General features: G+C 43.7%; 1 protein-coding gene across 1 annotated transcript in view; it reads left to right on the top strand.

The window, feature by feature from the left end:
- TMEM131L (transmembrane 131 like) overlaps nucleotides 1-18,146 on the top strand; it is a 140,433-nt gene that overhangs the window by 83,165 nt on the left and 39,122 nt on the right. The window contains exons 8-16 of the mRNA XM_037058366.1: nucleotides 9,857-9,934; nucleotides 10,140-10,293; nucleotides 11,570-11,628; nucleotides 11,954-12,062; nucleotides 13,675-13,768; nucleotides 14,273-14,426; nucleotides 14,986-15,156; nucleotides 16,456-16,525; nucleotides 17,567-17,684. Coding sequence (XP_036914261.1) covers nucleotides 9,857-9,934; nucleotides 10,140-10,293; nucleotides 11,570-11,628; nucleotides 11,954-12,062; nucleotides 13,675-13,768; nucleotides 14,273-14,426; nucleotides 14,986-15,156; nucleotides 16,456-16,525; nucleotides 17,567-17,684 — 1,007 coding nt within the window. The remainder of the gene's footprint in view (nucleotides 1-9,856; nucleotides 9,935-10,139; nucleotides 10,294-11,569; nucleotides 11,629-11,953; nucleotides 12,063-13,674; nucleotides 13,769-14,272; nucleotides 14,427-14,985; nucleotides 15,157-16,455; nucleotides 16,526-17,566; nucleotides 17,685-18,146) is intronic.

Raw genomic sequence — 18,146 nt, 5'->3', positions numbered from 1 at the left:
AAGCACTTAGAACTAGTACCTGGCATGTAGCTAAAATGCATTTCTCACTTAACTTTTTTAAGAAGCTTGAATGTAAACCTTCTCCTATTACGAAACTCTTGGGGAATTTTAAAACTCCGAGATTCAGTCCTTTGGCAAGGCATGAATGTTCAAGGCCATAGTCCCAGTATCAAATTAGCTTGGCCTGTGAGTTAACATTCAAAGAATTTGAAGTCCTCTCCAACCCCTTATTTTTTAATTTAAATTTAATTTAATTTTATTTTTTGTCTTAGCCAGAGAGCTTCTCCGTGCCTAGGTGTAGCAGCCGCGGCCTGGGCCTGGTGCGTGACTTCCTCAGAGGTTTAGGAATCTCAGTAGTTTGATACTAAGTCTCTCTTGAGCCTCACTTGAGCCTAGAATCTTAATAAGACGTGGAAGAATCTCAGATTATCAACCTAACATCCACCAGCTTTGGAATACTGCCCCCACATCATCTCCCTCAAGTAGTGAGCAGAAACTGTCCCCGGGACTTCTGTTTGCCCAAGAGAGGGGTGTAGGACAGACAGACAGCATCACCTTGGTTTTAGCTTCAGTTTGTGCCAGTTGTTCTGAGTCTGAGGTCTCAGCATTTGAACTTGATGGGGAGAGACTGCTGGTTAAGAAGCTGATTTGGGACCTTTGGGGGTTAGGGGGGAGCCACTTGTGCACATCACCTCCCGTCTCTGGAAGCAGCCCCTGAGCTGCTCTGGTCTTTCCTGAGCTAGAGCTTTGCAGGGGTGGCAGGCTGGTCACTAGGTGTGGCTTTCTTTCCCTGTGGGCGCGCCCTTGTTTCCGGCACCCCGTGCTGACTGGAGTGCGGAATGCTGTTGACCTCTGTCTAGGGATGGAGTGTCTGCTGTGGCCATGACCGTGGGTGCGGACGGTGAGATCTGAGCGTGCTGCGGTTTCCTGTGCCTCCTACTGGGGGATCACCGAGGCTCCTGGAACCCACTCACTGAGGGAAGGCTTTTCCTTTTTCACTCCACTTACTTCAAATGGAGCATTGCTCTGAGCGGATTCCTGGAGGGGAGCTGCTGTGGGTACGTTGGAGGCTCAGGGTCTCGTGAGGATAGACCATGGCTGGGCGACACTCTCTGTCTCCTTCCAGGTTGTGAGTGTGCCCCTCCTTCTCCCTAGCTGGGGCCAGGCCTCCAGGATGTGTGTGTGGTCCTGGGTTACCCCTCTTCCTATGACAGAGGCTCGGTTGAGGTTCTTGCTGTTTAACCAGCGTCTTTTGCTGGTTTCTCCCCCCCCCCCCANTTTTTCTTGTTTTTTCCCCCCCCCCCCCCCCCCCCCCCCGCCCTCTGACACTTGTAAGCTGCTACTGTTTGCTGGAATTGGTGTATTCCTTTCTTTTTTTCCCTTTTACTTCTTGTCCAGATTTATATAGCTTATTCCTCTAGATATTTCTCTAGATGTTTTCTTGTGCGTTCTCTCGAAGCAAGAGAAGAAAAGTCAGTCTGTTCTGAGTCTGCTGAAAGCACCTACTGTGTGATAAATCTTCTCTTCCCTGCATTGCATTCTCTTACGTAGGAGACCTCCCCATTAGACCAACACCTGAATCAGGCCGGGAGCCAGTCGACCTCGCCCTGCATGGTTCCCCTTGAATGGGTTTCCTCTGTGCTGTGCTCTCTCTTAGATGGAGTCCAATTCCGTGAACATCAAACGTATTCCCTTGGGGCACAGGCAGTGACTGTGTCCTCATCTAAAATGCTCTGAACTTGCCGCTCTGATCTCCCCTGGCTGCCCTTCACAGCCCCTGCAGATCTTACGTGACCCTTGGTCTCGGCCTTTGAAGGTGCGGGTCCATATGGCTCTTCCTGTGGGCCCTGTAGCTGGCTTTGGACGTGTGTTTCTCCATGATTCCTAGAACGGAATCCTGGTTCCTTTTAGGGGAGCAATTGCAGTCTGCTGAGATCTTGCCTGTCTTCTTTGTTGTTTTTTTTCATGAAAGCTCCAAGCACCAAGATGTATGTTCCTCATTTCAGTTGGGTCCCAGGCTACGTCACCCCTCTTTTCATGTCTGTGGAACTGAGACCTTCGAGGTCTCCTGTTCTGTTTCAGCTCTGTCTCCTTGTCCCCTAAGATGTCAGCTTCTTTCCAAAGGGCAGCCCTCTCTTCCTCCCGCGTCATCAGTCTGCCTTCCTTTTTTTTTTCTTGGTTTTTGTTCCTCTTGTTCCAGTAGGAAGACTGGAGCGTGTTTCTCCAACCTCCAGGCACCTCTTTGATTTCCGGAATGGAGCCAATGGTGCCAAGGACAGACCTTAGTGGTTGGTTGTCTCCTTGGCACGTGCAACCATTTTGTCAAATGACTTCTGTGACTCAACCCAAGGTGACAGCGTACCTCCTTAACAAGAATAACCTTCTTTCTTTTTCTGTGTAAAATCTGTCACCCTTCTATGGCTTTATCACTTTGGATCTTGAAAATCGAACCTGGTGGTTAGCATTTACATGGTTAGTAAATCTAATGCCAGTGAACTGGGCGGGGGGGTGGGAGGGGGGAGACACTTCTGAGTCAATGGACCAACCTCTCGAATTTCAGCTCCGCCCTTCACAGTTCTGACTCTTAGCCATGAAGATCGTGCAGAAAAGAGGGCCTGGAGCAGCCTGTCCACACTGCCCGCCAGGAGCTGGACCCCGTAGTTTCTTCAAAGCAGCAGATAGTGTTCTGGAAGCTCTATTTTGGGAAGAGTCCTGACTGTGCAATATCTTTTTCTTTTCCCTTTCCTTTCTTATTTCTTCCCTTTTGTTTTGTTTTCTTGTGGTAAAATATACGTCACACAAATTTACCATTTTAACGATCTCTAAGCGCACAGTTCAGCGGCATTAGACACATTCATGTTGCAGTGCAGCCATCACCGCCGTCCATCTCTAGAACTTCTTTATCATCTCAAACCGAAACTCTGTGCCCAGTACTCACTTAACGCCCGTTCCCACCCCCTCTCTGCCCCTGGCGACCATTAGTCTCTTTTCTGTCTTTGTGACTCTGACTGTTCTAGGTCTCCTCATAGAAGTAGAGTCACGCGGTGTTTGTCCTTTCATGACTTGCTTATCTCACTTTGCATGATGTCTTCAAGGGTCGTACATGTTGTAGCACCTGTCAGAATTTCCTCCCCTTCTAAGGCTGAATAACAGTCCACTGTATGTACCTACTGCGTGTTGTTTATTCACTCAGCCATCAATGCATTTTGGGTTGTCCCCACCTTCTGACTGCTGTGTGTAACACTATGAACATGAGGGCCCGAGTGTCTGTCTGAGTCCCTCCTACCACTTTTGTGGTGTGGTGTGTTTACTTTTTTGAGGAACCACCTCACTGATTTCTGCTGCAACACCCTTTCTTCATAGCCTCATCCTTGCCACACCACATCTACTTAGGTAAAAGCTGCACTTTTGCGGCTCAAGGTCAAGCTACAGCAGCCTGCATCCGAACTCCTGAACTTTTGCTGAGCCTGGGCCCTGGTTCAAGGGCTGAGCCAGGCCTTCAGGACCCACCTGCCGTTTGCTTAAGGCCCAGCAGCATCCAGTTGTATAAAAATAGTTGCTAGCCTTTGGACAGAACCCCTGCGTGCTGCGTGACCCACCAAGGTGAAAGTCCCACATGGCTGTATTGCAAGCGCCAGCCCAGGTGGTGGTAGTTAAAAGCCAGCCTCCCGAGGGCACAAGCCAGGGCCACCAACTATAAAAATTCAGGCTACTGCCACTTGGCCCGACAGAAGTCTCCACACCTCAGTGCTACCTAGTTCTCTAAAGTGCTGTTTGTTCATCTTTCCGGGTTAGTGGCACATTCAGGGGGGCTGGGAAGTGATGTGCAATCAATAACACTTCTCTCTTTTTGGGGGGTAATTAACCAATGGTGAAATAAGACAACAAGGATTTGAAGTGTTTTAGGAAAAAAAATCCCTTCTCTTAGAAACCGAAGGTCAGGGAAGAGGAGTTCCCCCTCTAACAAATTCGACATGAGAAAAATACTTGCATTTAAATTATTTGTTGTGGAATTTTACTAATTTAATGCATTCACTGTGAAGGAACACGTAAGAATAATCATGCTCCCTCCTGAGAACCCGGTGTGCGCCCCATGATTGGCACGCATATCTCATTTAATGTTTCGCATGTGGCTGTGAGTTCATTGATTCGGTTTTATTGAAGATGAAGCTGACTCTTGGAAAGCGCAGGAACGTCCCCATGGTCTTGTGGCTGAGCTTGATCTTGAGTCCACGTTGAATGAGGGCATGTGGTCACGCTGCCCCTTCACAGAAGACGTAAAGGGAAAATGTTGTACATGTACTTTTGTCTACGTTCCCTTGTAACAAAACAAAAACCTCATTTCAGCCAATTCCTGTTCTTTTTCAAATATTTTCGGGAGTGGGTCTGGTGACGTAGGTAACTTTGGATTTGGTGGTTAAATATCAGAGGACCAGAAGGAGGGTTAGTCGTGGCAATAGTAGTGGTGCTGAAGGGGTGAAACCCCAAGGGTGAGCAACCACACGGTGCTCGGTGCTTGCGGTTAACTCCACTGAGCCCGTCTGTTAGGCAGGAAACAGTGAACTGGGAGTTTGGTTATAGAATATGAGTGTTGTGTGGAAGGGACCCAAGAAAGTGCTCGTTTCATGCAAAGTCGTGTGCTGTGTAGAATGCATTGTACCCAGCGAGGTGTGCACAAGGGCCACTGGCTGGGGCGGGCGCTTGGCTTCTGCGGACACTGTGTTCCTGCTGATGCGCACGTCGGCACAAAAGGTTTACCTTTCTAAGGACCGCTGCAATTTAGCCCTTGAACTTGTGAAAGTGGAGAAAACTGAGGAAAGTAGAATCTAAGATTGGGACTTGTCTATGTAAGTCTTTGGTATTTCACAGGTTTTAGTCCTTAAATGAGAGGATTTCGTGTGTGGTCGTTACCAGGATTGTTGTAAGTTCAACTCTGTCTCATCAGTGTACGTTCTCATACACTTTTGTTGGGATATGGTGGTGTACTCTTGTTAATAAAACTCATTGAAACCATCTATCATTTTTCCCCGTCTATGTTTAATTACACACAGTCCTCCCAAATCACTCTCTGCCCTTGGTCCCAGCCACAAAGACCAATTTCTTAACAAATAAAGGAAGGAGATTTTTTTCCCTTTCTCTTAAATCCAGTTACCTGAATTCATATCCCTTCACCACAAAACCAGGGACTAAAAGTCCTAAAAAAAGAGTTTTTACATTGCTCTTTGCCTGTTTTTTTGTATTATGCCTTGGTATGTTTTCCAATGAGTTTCTACCTTGAAGAATTTTTAGGCTTTTAAAGTGCCTAGGAGGAAGAGACTTGGTCTGTTCTGATTTACTTGGAAAAAACACTGACTTGTATTAAAAGATCTTTTATTGTTTTCCATTTTTCCACTAACTTTAGGACCCTTTGGTAAGTCACTTATCCCCTCCAACCAACACCCCCGCTCCTGTCTTCCAAAAGGAAATAATAATACCCTGTACTTAGTGTGAAAACTAAGGAATTATTTCTTTCTCTTAGCTATGAAATTTATGAACTCACTTTTTCAAGTGGTGTGGGAGGTAGAGAAATAGGTTGTTTGTTTTTCTTCTATAATCTGCACAGGCACACTCCTGGGGAAGGAGATGCCCCACGGCCATTACAAATAGGCCCGGCTGGGGTCCTTTCAGGGGGGGATTTGTATTCCCAGCGTGTGTGGTTGCCCCAGCTGGCTCCTGTTTGGTTATAGTTTTCTTTTCAAAATCAAGATTGCAATCAATAGATTTTTTTAAAAGAAAGACATGAACGGTTTAAATTTCTCTTTGAGAAAAATTAGCATCGTGGTTCCAGGGCAGTTTGCAGGCTCTGGAACTCCCCCTGGTGGGATTCTGAAATATGTTCTACAGCAAAGGAAACACTGTAGTGGGCTGTTTTTGTTTTGTTTCCAGCTAAAAGAAGAATCTTAAAATGGTACATTCTAAATCCATCCATCCAAATTTAGCAAGTATGACAAAGTATTAGGATTTAAATTACATCAGATGACTGTGAAAATAGGATTTTCAATCATATTCCAAATCATAATTTTGAACTCCTAACATTATTTCAACAGTTGAAAAAATATTTTAGGGAAGAGAATTGCCTCACCAGTTTAAGACAAATGATTAAATTGTTGGGCTATAAAAACCCAACTTAATTGTAAAGTATATGTTGAAAGTGTGTTGATATGGGTCTTTGTCTAAACTTTCATTGAAAGTTTTAGGTCAGAAGCACATGCAATGTATCAGGTTTTGATAGACTTTAGTTTTTACACCCAATGCTTATTAGTTTTAGTTTCTATCCTTTTTCAAGCAAGCAGGTAGCTGTGTGCGCACTTTTCTTTTCTCACCAGCTGTGTATGGAGTGCCGACTAAATGGGAGGGATTGTGGTAAACCTTCAGACAAGGTGCTTACAGTCTGCTAGGGAAGACAGACCTTGAACAAGGTACTGCATTATAATGAGGAGTGTTACCGAAGGTCAGGTGCAAAGGGGCTGTGGGTGTGAGTAACGGCCCTTACCGCAGCTGCGGTGTCAGGAAACCCTGAGTGATGTTTAAGCTGGGACATGAAGGATGAAGCGGGGTTAGCTAGGTGGAGGGGAAGGTGAGTCAGAAATGTGGGTTCAAAGCAAAGGATCAGCAAATTCAGAGGTTGAAGGCAAAACACAGCAGAAAGTCAACCTGTGAGGCAGCAGCATGACCCAGTCGGTAGAGACTAGGCAGGCATCTGAGTTTTGTAGCTACAGTGAAGGATTTGGGACTTGGGCCAAGCAGGAAGTCTTTGAAGGGTTTTAAGCAGATAGTGGCTTGACTTGATTTGCATAAACTCATCTTTTTCCCTCTCACTTATTGAATTTATTGGGTTGACACTGGTTAATAAAATTATATAGGTTTTAGTTGCACAATTCTATAACACATCAGCAGTGTGTGTTTTGTACTCACCACCCCAAATCAAGTCTCCTCCCATCGCCGTTCATCGCCCCCATACTCTCTTCTCTAAACTCACTCTTGATGCACCGTGGACAGTGGCATGGAGCAGAGGCAGACACTGGGATGCCAGGAGAAGATTGGTGCAGCAGCCCACCTGCCTCTGTGTCTCCCTCCCACTAGGGCTAGGGCTCCCTGAACTTCTTCTGTAAAGGCCCAGAGAGTAGCTATTTTTATATACCTCTGTTGCAAGTACCCAACTTCACCATTGTAGCCTGAAAGCAGCCATAGAAAATACACAAGGAATAAGGATGGCTGTGTTCCAATGAAGCTCTGTTATCCAGAGCAGGCCGTGGGCTGGATGTGGCCCACAGGCCTGGAGATAAGTGAATGGATTCAAGGGCTGCTGAGAAGGTATAATCAGTATGAGTTGGTTTGGAGTTTGTTTTAGGAGGGTAACCGAGAAGGTGAAGTTGGTTTTCAGATTTCTGGCTCAAATAAGCACACGAATAATGGTGCTAAGAGGAGGCACAGAGCAAGGTTCACGGCCTTGACTTGTATGAGGGAGGGTTCATGGGCACGCCCTGTTGTTGGTTGGAGGGATGGGTGTGCAGAGAGGTCTGAGATGGAGAAATAAACTTCAACTTGTCCTAGAGCCTCCCCACCTGCCCCCCACACTCACCCCTCCATACTCACCCCCACCCCCTGCTCCACCACCCCTTCCCCCAGAGAGTAAAGAGGGCAAAAGACAAAATCTAGAATAATTTTAACATCCGATGGTCCCAGGAGGAAGAGCCCAGGATGAATGAGAAAAGCCAGAAGGACAAATGGTTAATGGTGTTAAGTGGGGGGCGAAGGGTTGGGCACAAGGAGAAGTTTCTACTGGATTTGGACATGGACGTTGTTTGTAACTTTGGTGAAAGCAGTTTTAGAGAAGTGGTGGGCTTTTAAAAAATATATGTCTTTGGTAGTGGGATTTGTTCCCAGAAAAACAAATTCAAAAATCTCTTTGATCTCACAGGGTTTTGATTCTGTTCACAAGTGGTGGTTTTCTGTTTTAAGTCTAGCAAATACTAGTAATTACTGTACCTTTTAAAAAGAGCTGTTGGTGAATGTTTGGTCTCATTTACAAGCTTGGTTAAACTTCTGAAATATTTTTTTTTCTGTACTTTAATTGCCTGAATGACTATTGAAGTAGTTAAAATGGGTTTTTGTATAATGTGCTTAGGTAATTCCTGTAAACCTAACAAATTAAACATAATTAGGGTGATTCTACTTCTCACTAAATCTTCCTGGAGTAAAGAGACACTTGCCCGAAATTAAGCCAGCCCAGGGTCTGAGGAATGCCTTCTTGCCTTGCGGAGATTTTCTGGTGCTCCGACGGTGGCTGCCAAGCCTTGTGCCTTTTTGGTAATAACCACACCAGACATATCAAACCTAGCAAAGGAGGAACTCTCACAGGCAGGCCCTTCGGAGTCACAGGCTGCGCCACCCGACGTCATGTGCTCGGTGCCTGCAGGCGCCACCCTCCATCCCAGATGGCTGTGTCCCTGCATGGGACTCTGCATATCCTGCTTCAAGATAAGTCAGTGTCATCTCCTGTGGCTCTTAAGATCTTCAAACTCGACGAACTTCTGCCTTTTTTCATATACTGTGTTCCTTCCATTCACAGCTCTTCCACATAGGAAAAATAGGATAAGCAATAGTCATGCGATCATAGTCGGGGACTTTAACAGCCTGTTGTCATCCGACAGCAGCCTTAAGTGACACATTAGACGAGATGGATTTAATATTTTTAGAACACTTCAACCCAAAGCAACAGAGTATGCAGCCTTTTCAAGTGCTCATGGGATTAGCATTATTTGCAGTAGCCAAGATAGTGAAGCGTCCCAAGGATGTGTCAGAAAATGAGTGGATGAAGGAGACGTGATGCGTACGTAGAGTGGCCTGTTACTTGGCCATGACAAAGAGTGAAATCGTCCCGCTTGCAGTAGCTCGGATGGACCCCCAGGGGATTGTGTTCAGTGAAATAAGTCAGGGAGGCAGAGACAAATACCATGGGGTTTCACATGTATGTAGGCGCTAAAGAACAAAGCAAAACGAACAGAAAAACGGAACAGACTTACAGATACAAAGAAAAAACTGATGATTGCCAGATGGGAAGGGTAGGCGGGGGAGCTGGGTGAAAAGGTGAAGAGAGTGAGAAGTACAGATTGGAAATTACAAAATGGTTACGAGGATAGAAAGTACAGCACAGGGAATATAGTCAATAATAGTGTAATAACCAAATATGGTGCCAGGTGGGCACTGGAAATGTCGAGGGGAACACGTTGTAAAGTACGTGATTGTCTAAGCACTGTGCTGTATACCTGACACTAATATGAAATAATACTGAATGTAAAGTGTAATTAAAAAGTAAAAATAAAAAGTATAGCCAGTTGAATTTTGGACATCTCTTATGTCTTATCATTGCTTTTAAGGTCATTCTGTGAAGGAAGGCAGATGTGAGAACAGTTCATTGGCTTTTACTGGGTGCACCCACTTTAAAATAGCAGTAGATTCCTCTGTTGAAACAAAGTGTTCAAGAAGTCTGAGATGCCAGGCTGCAGCGTTCCTGTGTATATTTAGAACGTATTCATCTGCCTATTGCCATAGTCGGAATGCTCCTGTTGCCCAAGGGGAGAGCTTATGGTTTCCATTAGAATGTCAACGCAGTGACAGAACAGATTTTTGTTTCATTCACTGTTGTCTTTCCAGTAGGTAGAGTGATACCCAGCATTTAGCAGCTACTCAAATATTTGTTGAATGAGTAAATGTAGTTTCTGAATAAATGATAGATTGTCTGCTATTCATGCTAGATTGTGCCTTTTGCTTGCTTTTAAGTCGTTTCCCTCCCCCCCTTTTTTTCTTCTTTTAGGCAGAAACCACTAATTCTAGCCTCTTGCAGGTGCAACTGGAATGCAGTTTACATAATAAAGTGTGTCAGCGATTAAAGGTAAAAATGAAAAATTTAGTGTTTTCTTTCTGCCTTTGTTCCTGCCTCTTTGCTTAGTTTTCAAAAACAAAGCGGCACATTCTGTTCTCAGAAGTGTACATGCCCTTACCTGAAGTGCTTTTTATCCCTAAAATTCGAGATCACAATGTTCAGATAATTTTTTGAGTTGTTCCGTTTTTTTTTTTTCTTATCCCTCCCATCTCAGAGTTGTTATCTGGAATCAGATGATGTCTTACGGCTACAAATGAGCATAATTGTAACAACGGAAAACTCCTCAAAAGAATTTGAACAAAACACACAAGATTTGTTAGATCATCTTTCTATTATATATGTAGCTACAGATAAATCTGAGACCTCAGGTAAGGTGGAATATTTGAAGGTTTTTATGGTAATAAATCGTGATTAACCTGTGTCGCGTCGTTCTGCGACATTCACTTGTGGATTGTATCACTGCAGTGTAACCCAGAAGAGCCTCCACTTTCATTACTGAGAAACTCTAATAGCAACTGGTTCTCAGCCTGCAGCTGCTAGTAAATTTTTGGAGTAAATGAAGAGGCAAATGCAAACTATTCTGAGTTTCCTTGGGAATAGTTTTTCTTGGCATTCTGGAGTTAGTAAAGAGATTAATTGGGCACAAGAATCTAGTATAAATATTCACAGAGTATTCGAAGTCTTATATCGTGTTCCAGTTTTGCTGATCTGCAGAAGTTCCACTGACCAAAGCCTCCTGTCTTGTCCTTTTTTAAATAGTTGATGGGACACTGGCTGTCTCGGAGGCCTGACAAGTTAGAGTCGTTTAAATTTCAGTGTTTGTTCCATGAGTGTCACTTTTGAAAATATGCGTACTACTTACCAGAAATAACCTCATTCATCAATTTAAGTCTCGAAGAACTTTTCTTGGAGACACGTATTATGTGATCCATGACAGTTATAATATAGGATTTGCTGTTATTCATTGGTCGTCCAGCCTATTCTGGTACATGAGTGTGTACACACACACACACACACACATGTGTATGTACATATTCAGAGAAAGAAACAGCACCAGAATATAGTTTTTTTATCAGCAGTCTTCATTGTTGACCAGACATCATCTACTTTCCGGGAATCAGAAATGATTGTACTAATAGTAATTCAGCAGGAACGCTTTCCTGTCCTTGGGTTTCTAGTTTCTGGTGATTCTCCGAGTGGCCAGGTGGACATCAGTGTCGAAAAGACTCCTGTCCCACTTCTGTTGGTGAGGGTTAGAAGGGAGGCCATGTTCTGATATCCCAAGGCTTCATTTTTTCCAAGTGTGGTTGTTCACATTAGGAAACCAGGGGCTGTCTCAGCCATGGGACAGGGTGGCCTCACCGGAAACCACTTGGTGGTTGGTTGCATTCAGAGCTGCCATGGTCTGGCCCTGACCTCAGATTTCTCTGCTGGCCATTCTGTATCAGTTAGAGAGCCTGGGTTGGCAGGTCAGTCTTTTTGTAAGGATCCTTTTTGTTGTGACTTAAAAGAATACCCAGCAGAAAATAGCTCCTAGTTTCAATTGTGGTACTGAAAAATGAGTTACATGTTTTAGAGAAAATGTGTCATGTGAGAATGAGATGGCTTTTGTTTCAATCTCACCCCTCTGATTCTTTTGGACAGATGAGTCGGCCGTAAACATGTATATATTACATTCGGGAAACAGCTTTATATGGATTCAGGTAATGGTAAATGCTTACGTCAAGTACACGTTAAACTTGGAAGTGTTCATTTCATTGCAGAACATGAGGGAGCTTTTCAGGGGCAAATACAGAAACACTCGTCTCCCTGCCCTTTTGCTTTCGTTTAAACCCACTTTCCCCTGCTACCACCCACTTTGGGGTGCAGGTTGTCAGCACCCCCTTCACTCTGCTGTAGCCCCATCTGCTGAGCAGTTGCTGTGTGAATGCCAGTCCGAGCTCCTTCCGCATCATAACAGAGTTGAGTCAAATGAGACGGACAGTGGCCGAGCGGAGAGTGGTGATGCAGGCTTTTTTGTTGTTACAGGATGTCCGTCATTTCTCACAGAGAGACGCTCTGTCTCTGCAGTTTGAACCGGTGCTCCTGCCTCCTTCTACAATGAACTTCACAAAAATTGCCTCTTTTACGTGCAAAGGTACAGATTTTCAAAATATTGGAGACCGTCGTCTCGTTTTTGTATTGATGGCCATTCTTTCCGTGAATTGATTTCCAGCCCCAGCTGAGCCAGGGCTCTAAGGAAGGGGCTGGGCTGGCTTCCAGCCTTCCCCATTCTTTGGAGAAAGTGGTTGTCGAGGCCACTTGCATTCGGGATTTGAGTTTACGGCGAAACACAGTGGGTGATTTGAAAGACCAGAGTGTAAATGTGTTTGGAGAGACCCCTGTCACGGAGAGAGAGGCTGTGCCGCCCCAGTTTCGATTCTCCGTGGAGAGTGCGGTGCAGATGGGATCCGGAGTGCCAACCCAGTCCAGGCTTCGGGTTCCTACTTACAGTTGAGATTCCTGTAAAGAGATGCAAATGCATTTTAAACATGAAATCATGTCACTTATATCGAAAGAAAATTTCATTGAAAGCAACAAGGGAGATGTAAGTTATTACTTAGGTTGATAAAAATAAAAAAAGATCATTAATCTCCTGTGTTGGTCATGATTAGGAGAGAAAAGCTTTTGTCTTTTTGACAAGAATATAAATTGATCCTGGTGTTTTTGGATGGAAAATGGGCACTCTGTGAAAATTTAAAATGCCCCTGTGTGCTCTTCAATTCTTAATTCTACCTACCTCTAGGAACTTACCTACAGACACACGTGTATTCAAAGCTCTACCTACAGAAATGTGCGTTGTGCGTGACTGTAGAACTAAGATGAACATCCCCCGGGTGGAGACTGGTTGAGCTGTAGTTCAGCTGCAGGGTGTACTGCGCAGCTGTCAGGAAGCACACGCAGGCCTGTAATGCAGGCAGCGAGTGTGCATGTGGGTGTTTTAGGGGAATCCATGCACTTGCTTATGAGATAGAAAAACTGGAAAAACGCTCAAGAATCTGTTACCAGCTATTCCTCTAAGATAATTGAGAAGGCAAGAGTAAAAGGTAGATTTTATTTCTATACTTTCTGTTCACATTAGAATTTTTTTTAATCATACATCTAACTTTAATAAAAAAGAGTTGGGCGTTAGCATTAGAGTTCAGAATGCAATACCAGTGATTTAATAGTATGGCCTCGCTCAAGGACAGCTGGTTGTTTTGAATAAGCAGCGGTGTTGTGCAACGCAGTCCCACCTTGACGGAGGAGCTCCTTCTTGTCATTGAGGTTGTATTTCTGTCTTGCTCCTGCCTCCACATGCTCCCCCTCCCCCCACCCAGCTGAGCCCCATTCATCACTTCTGTCGTCTCTGGCAGACCTAAGGGCGTTCCTCTTACTTACCGTGAATGTGGTGAATGCAGAGCTTTGTCAAATAAACGCCACAAGCATTGACCCTCCCCCCACCCAGAAGAAGTGAGAGGTTGGTTTATGAAAAGGGGGTGGGGTGGCAGACACCCTGTTGTGGATTGTTGGCAGCCAGCCAGTAAAGAAGAACTATGGTGTTTGAGAAAAGATTTTACCATTTACATCTGATGCATGATTTTAATGGAGACAGAAAAAGTGAAATAGTTAAAAAGTTATGAGTAACACTCATATCTTGTTCTTGTTTAGGCATGGCGAAAGAAAAGATACTGACGTTTGACGTTTTATTTCTGTATCCCTCAAAACAGCTACACCGTGTGACAATGGAGTGAAAGAAGCTGTGAAGAAAACAAAGAATACTCCAATACTAGAAGCATGCCTCTCCTCTCCAGTGGTTCCAGGGTAGGTAAACTCCACTTTCCCTGGAATCTATGGTGTGTGTGTGTGTATGTGTGTGTGTGTGTGTTTAGAAATGATTGAGGAATATAATGAAGACTTGTCTGATTCTCTGGGCTTGCCTGGCATGCATTAGCACTTCTGACAACCAGGAAAAGGGTTGTTTGCAGAATGGGAAAGGGGAAGCTGAATGAGTCAGTTCACGAAATAGGTTCCAGGCCAGGCAGCCAGGTGTGGGAGAAGCGAAACTCCCGGCGTGTTTCTCAGTTATGTCTGGGTCCTGGTTCCACCTCTGTGAGCTGTCTGCATTCTGGCCCTGTCGTTTCCGCTCTGGCCTTCAGTGCTGAGCTTGTGGGAAGGAAGGTTGGAGGAGGTGATCAGTAAGGTTATTCCCAGTGCCAGCATCAGTCTCTGTCGTGTCATGATGCTGCTCTTGCAATCAGAGGCTCGTTCGAGGGCCGACGGTTGCCTTACACTCAGGGCTGATGCCTGCACATGCTGTGTTCACAGGTATTTCAGAATGGACTCATCTGCAGCCCAGTTCCACCTGGAGACCCACGAGAACACATCGGGAGTGTGGACGGTGTGGTGCCTCAGTCACTTTGACCACAGTGTGGTGTTGAATGACGTGTTTGTGCCCAAGGAGGCCAAGCACCTTCTGAAGGTACGGCACTACCTTTTACCAGGTTTTAGCCTTTTTTAAGCTTTGTTTGTGGTCAGATATATTGAAGTTAATATTTATAAAAGGTAATATTTATTCGCCAATTTTAAAGCAAATAGTTTTAACATTTTCGGAACTACTTTTAGGATCTCTCTGTCTTTTTAAAACTATTATTCAAGGAAGTCAAAGGAACCAGATTTATCCTTCCAGAGATATTTGCTCTTACCAATTATGAAAAAATTTTATAATGTGTAATTTATACTAAAAGGGTTGTATTTAGTAAAAATAAACCTGGTTTATGATAAAAGACTAGGTTTTTGCAAAACACCACCTATGAAAGTTACATGATTACTTTTGTGAAATTTATAAACAATTACATTTTAAATAGTATTTGAAGCCTATCATTTATATACATATACTTCAATTTTTGACCTAGAAATCACTGAGTAAAATTATATTTCTCAAAATATAGACGTTTACTGTTACACCTATGATTTTAATCATAGTTAATGTTAGGAAAGTAATTTCTCTTGCTTCTTCTTCTTCTTCTTTTGTTTTTTAGATTCTGAATTTCACTGGCCCTTTATTTCTACCTCCAGGCTGTTGGAATATATTTTCTTTGACATTTGCCGTTAAAGACATTTCCATAAATCTATTCACTAGTGTATTTTTGACTACAAACACAGGTGCCATTTTTGCAATACCTCTACAGATTTACTCTGCACCAACCAAGGTATTGTTTGCAAAAACTATATATGTATCATAATTTTTGTTGTGATTACTGTTTCCCCTTATCAACCCATAGTGCATGGGTTTTATTGACTAGGTTAAGTTCATGTCCTTTACGGCTCTCTTTAAGGATATTACCAGGCCAGTCATAGATGGTGCATTGTTTAGATATAGAAATCTTAATTTGGAAAATGTTACTATTTATCATAAAGTAATATGAGGTTCTCGAGTGAAATAAGGCATCACAAGTAGATCAATTTTATTTCCATCTATTTACGAAATGTGTGGAATGAGTGCAGACTTAGTGCATACTTATAAGGATGGCAAAAAAATGAGATGGTTAAATGCTCTATGTAGACTTCTGGTAAGTGATTCGCAGTTGTCATAAACCTTGAAATTCTTTAGTGGACCAAGTCTAAAGTTTGAAAGAATTCACAGTTAAGAAAGTGCTTTCTAAAAAAAATCTGGGTAAATGATGTTTAATTTAGATCTTAAACATGTCTCATTTTTTCCTTAATGTTCCTTTCTTTTCATTTAGTTGCTATTATTGCTTCTTTTTGATCCAAGCTATTCTGTATGATGCTGGGTTCTGATTTTCCACTATGAGACATCCATGCAACCATCTTTATGATTTTTCTCACTTATTAGCATTGGCATTTCATAGTTAGAAATGCCTCATGTTTAGCTATGAGCCTAAAGATAGGACTTCGGAAAACTAAACAAAATGTTAGGTTAATTTTGTGTGTGTGCATATTTTGATCAGGAAAGGTTTCATAGAAATTTCCTTTTTTTAATCAAGAGATGTTTATAGGGAGAGAGAGGGTGGGAGGGAGCAGGCAGGTGTCAGGTGTGCGTGGAAGTAGCAAGTGTGTGCTTTCCTCACCTGCAGGAAATAGGACATTAATTTGAGTGTCCTGAGTAGCTTAGGAGTTAGTTACCATAGGTCTGTCTGCTGTTTCTCAGAGGGTTCGAGCACAGTTTTTGTAAAAAACCTACTAAGTACCCTGACACTGATTTCGCCTTTAATTTAGAAGACCGCTGGGTGTCTTAGGGGCCCAGAGGTTGTCACTGTGGATGTTGATTCTTGAACAGAATCCACCGTCGTGATCCTCCCTGGGAGTGAGCACCCAAGGGCTCCCATCCAAGGATAAAGGAAGACAAGATCCCTTTCTAGTTGTTCAGCTTCTGTTCAAGTGAAAATTCACTGCGGCAGAGGCCAGCATCTGCTTTGCGTCTGAGTGCATGAGGATTTTTATGTTTAGTGCTGTGTTTTAAGTTATTCATATATTACTTTTCAATCTAGGAAGGGAGTCTGGGTTTTGAAGTGATAGCACATTGTGGCATGCATTATTTCATGGGAAAGTCACACGCAGGTAAGTGTTTTGCCCCGAGGCCCTCTGTAGAGCTCTAGTTGGGGGTCGGGTGGGACGTCATGAGGAAAATTAGCATTTGTAGATGGGATAATTAGTCCTGTGAACATAATTGCATCATACTCTGTTCTGAAAGAGCATGCTCCTTAACAGAACGGCATGGAATTGTTCAGAATGCTCCAAAACTGTGCTGAAGTCCTTGTGTAAATAATGCCCCCGTAGGTCGCTTGTACTTTGGAAGATTTTCCAGACACATTATTCAGTCATCCTTGGCTGATCACCCTGGACACCAGGAGAAATTGGAAGGTCAAAAAAGGTTGACAAAAAGTTATTAAGAATAACGTCGGCTTGCCTTTGCAGACTGTAGCTACAGGAGCATCAGCCTCTTGCAGGGGTGCTCACTGTGGAGTGAGACCGAGGCTGTAGTGTTGACGAGGAAGCTGTTTCTTGTTTTGTTCCTGCCTTTTGGTGTATTCAAATGTTAAATTCAAGTAGAGTATTATAGCACAGAGATTTCTTTGGGGAGGTTCCCCTGTTCTCTCCCAAGATGCTCTGTAGCACAGATGAGACTGAACAGAGAAGTAGCAAGGGTGGGCTGAGCAGGAGACCAGTTTATAGATATAAACACGTACACCTTCTGTCGGCTGAGCCCTTGGTCTTGGCCCTCTTTGGAGGGTTTATCCATCAGCATTCTACACAGTAGCCCAAGGGACTTCAATGATGACTAGCAGTTACATGGAAGCCGTTTAGCCTTTGAGATTTAAAGCTGTTAAAAATGTTCTGAGTGTAATTTTAACCTCTTTCAGGCTGTATCATGAGCCATGTGTCTTTTCTGTTACTACCTTTACATAATTCGATTTAGTTTTGCTTTCCACATGTTTGTTTCAGTTGACACATCGTTTGCCATTGAGGTGGGGGCGGGGCTTGGAGCAACGCAGCCAGAGGGGAGAGGGCACAGGCTCTCTCTGCAGTCCTGGCAGGCTGTGTTAACGATGGAACTGTGCCTTCCGTAAACGTACATGTGGAATCTGATCTGCCTTTTAGAAAATCCTCATTGGGAAGGCAGCCTTCCTCTGGATCGGTCTACCTGGGATGCGGATTTCGAACTCGCAAATAAATTGTACGAAAGATGGAAGAGACTTAAAAATGGTGATGGCTGCAGGTAGGTCTCCACCTTTCTTAGTTCCTTATATCCAGCACTAAGGAGACACAACTACGTACAACTTCCTTGAGATTGCAGTACTGAATTTTGAGTAATTGATATTTCTCCCTAGCGTTTTCTTCAGGCAAATCTCAAACCTCAGAAAAGTTGATAGTGCAGTGAATACTCAAATATTGCATTTGGATTCACCAGTTCTTCACACCTTTATTTGCTTTATTTCCCTCTGTGTATCTCTATCTGTGTGTGTGTGTGTGTGTGTGTGTGTACTTCCCCCCCTCAGCACTCAGCCCGCAACGCTTTACTCGGAACCTTGTTTCCTAGGTGAATATTTGAGTAATACCATGATATGCCCAGCAAACTCAACATCGATCCTGTTATACCACCTAATTAATATTCAGTCTATACTCAGACTTCCCTAGTTTGCCCCAAAATATTCATTATAGCTGTCTTTTTCTTTTTCCT

Source organism: Sturnira hondurensis, unplaced genomic scaffold (genome assembly GCF_014824575.4).
Source record: "Sturnira hondurensis isolate 20B ecotype Veracruz unplaced genomic scaffold, ASM1482457v3 Scaffold0010128, whole genome shotgun sequence".
NCBI classification, from domain to species: Eukaryota; Metazoa; Chordata; class Mammalia; order Chiroptera; family Phyllostomidae; genus Sturnira; species Sturnira hondurensis.
The sequence above is the reverse complement of the archived record's forward strand: the minus strand, read 5'-3'. Positions and strand labels throughout refer to the sequence as shown.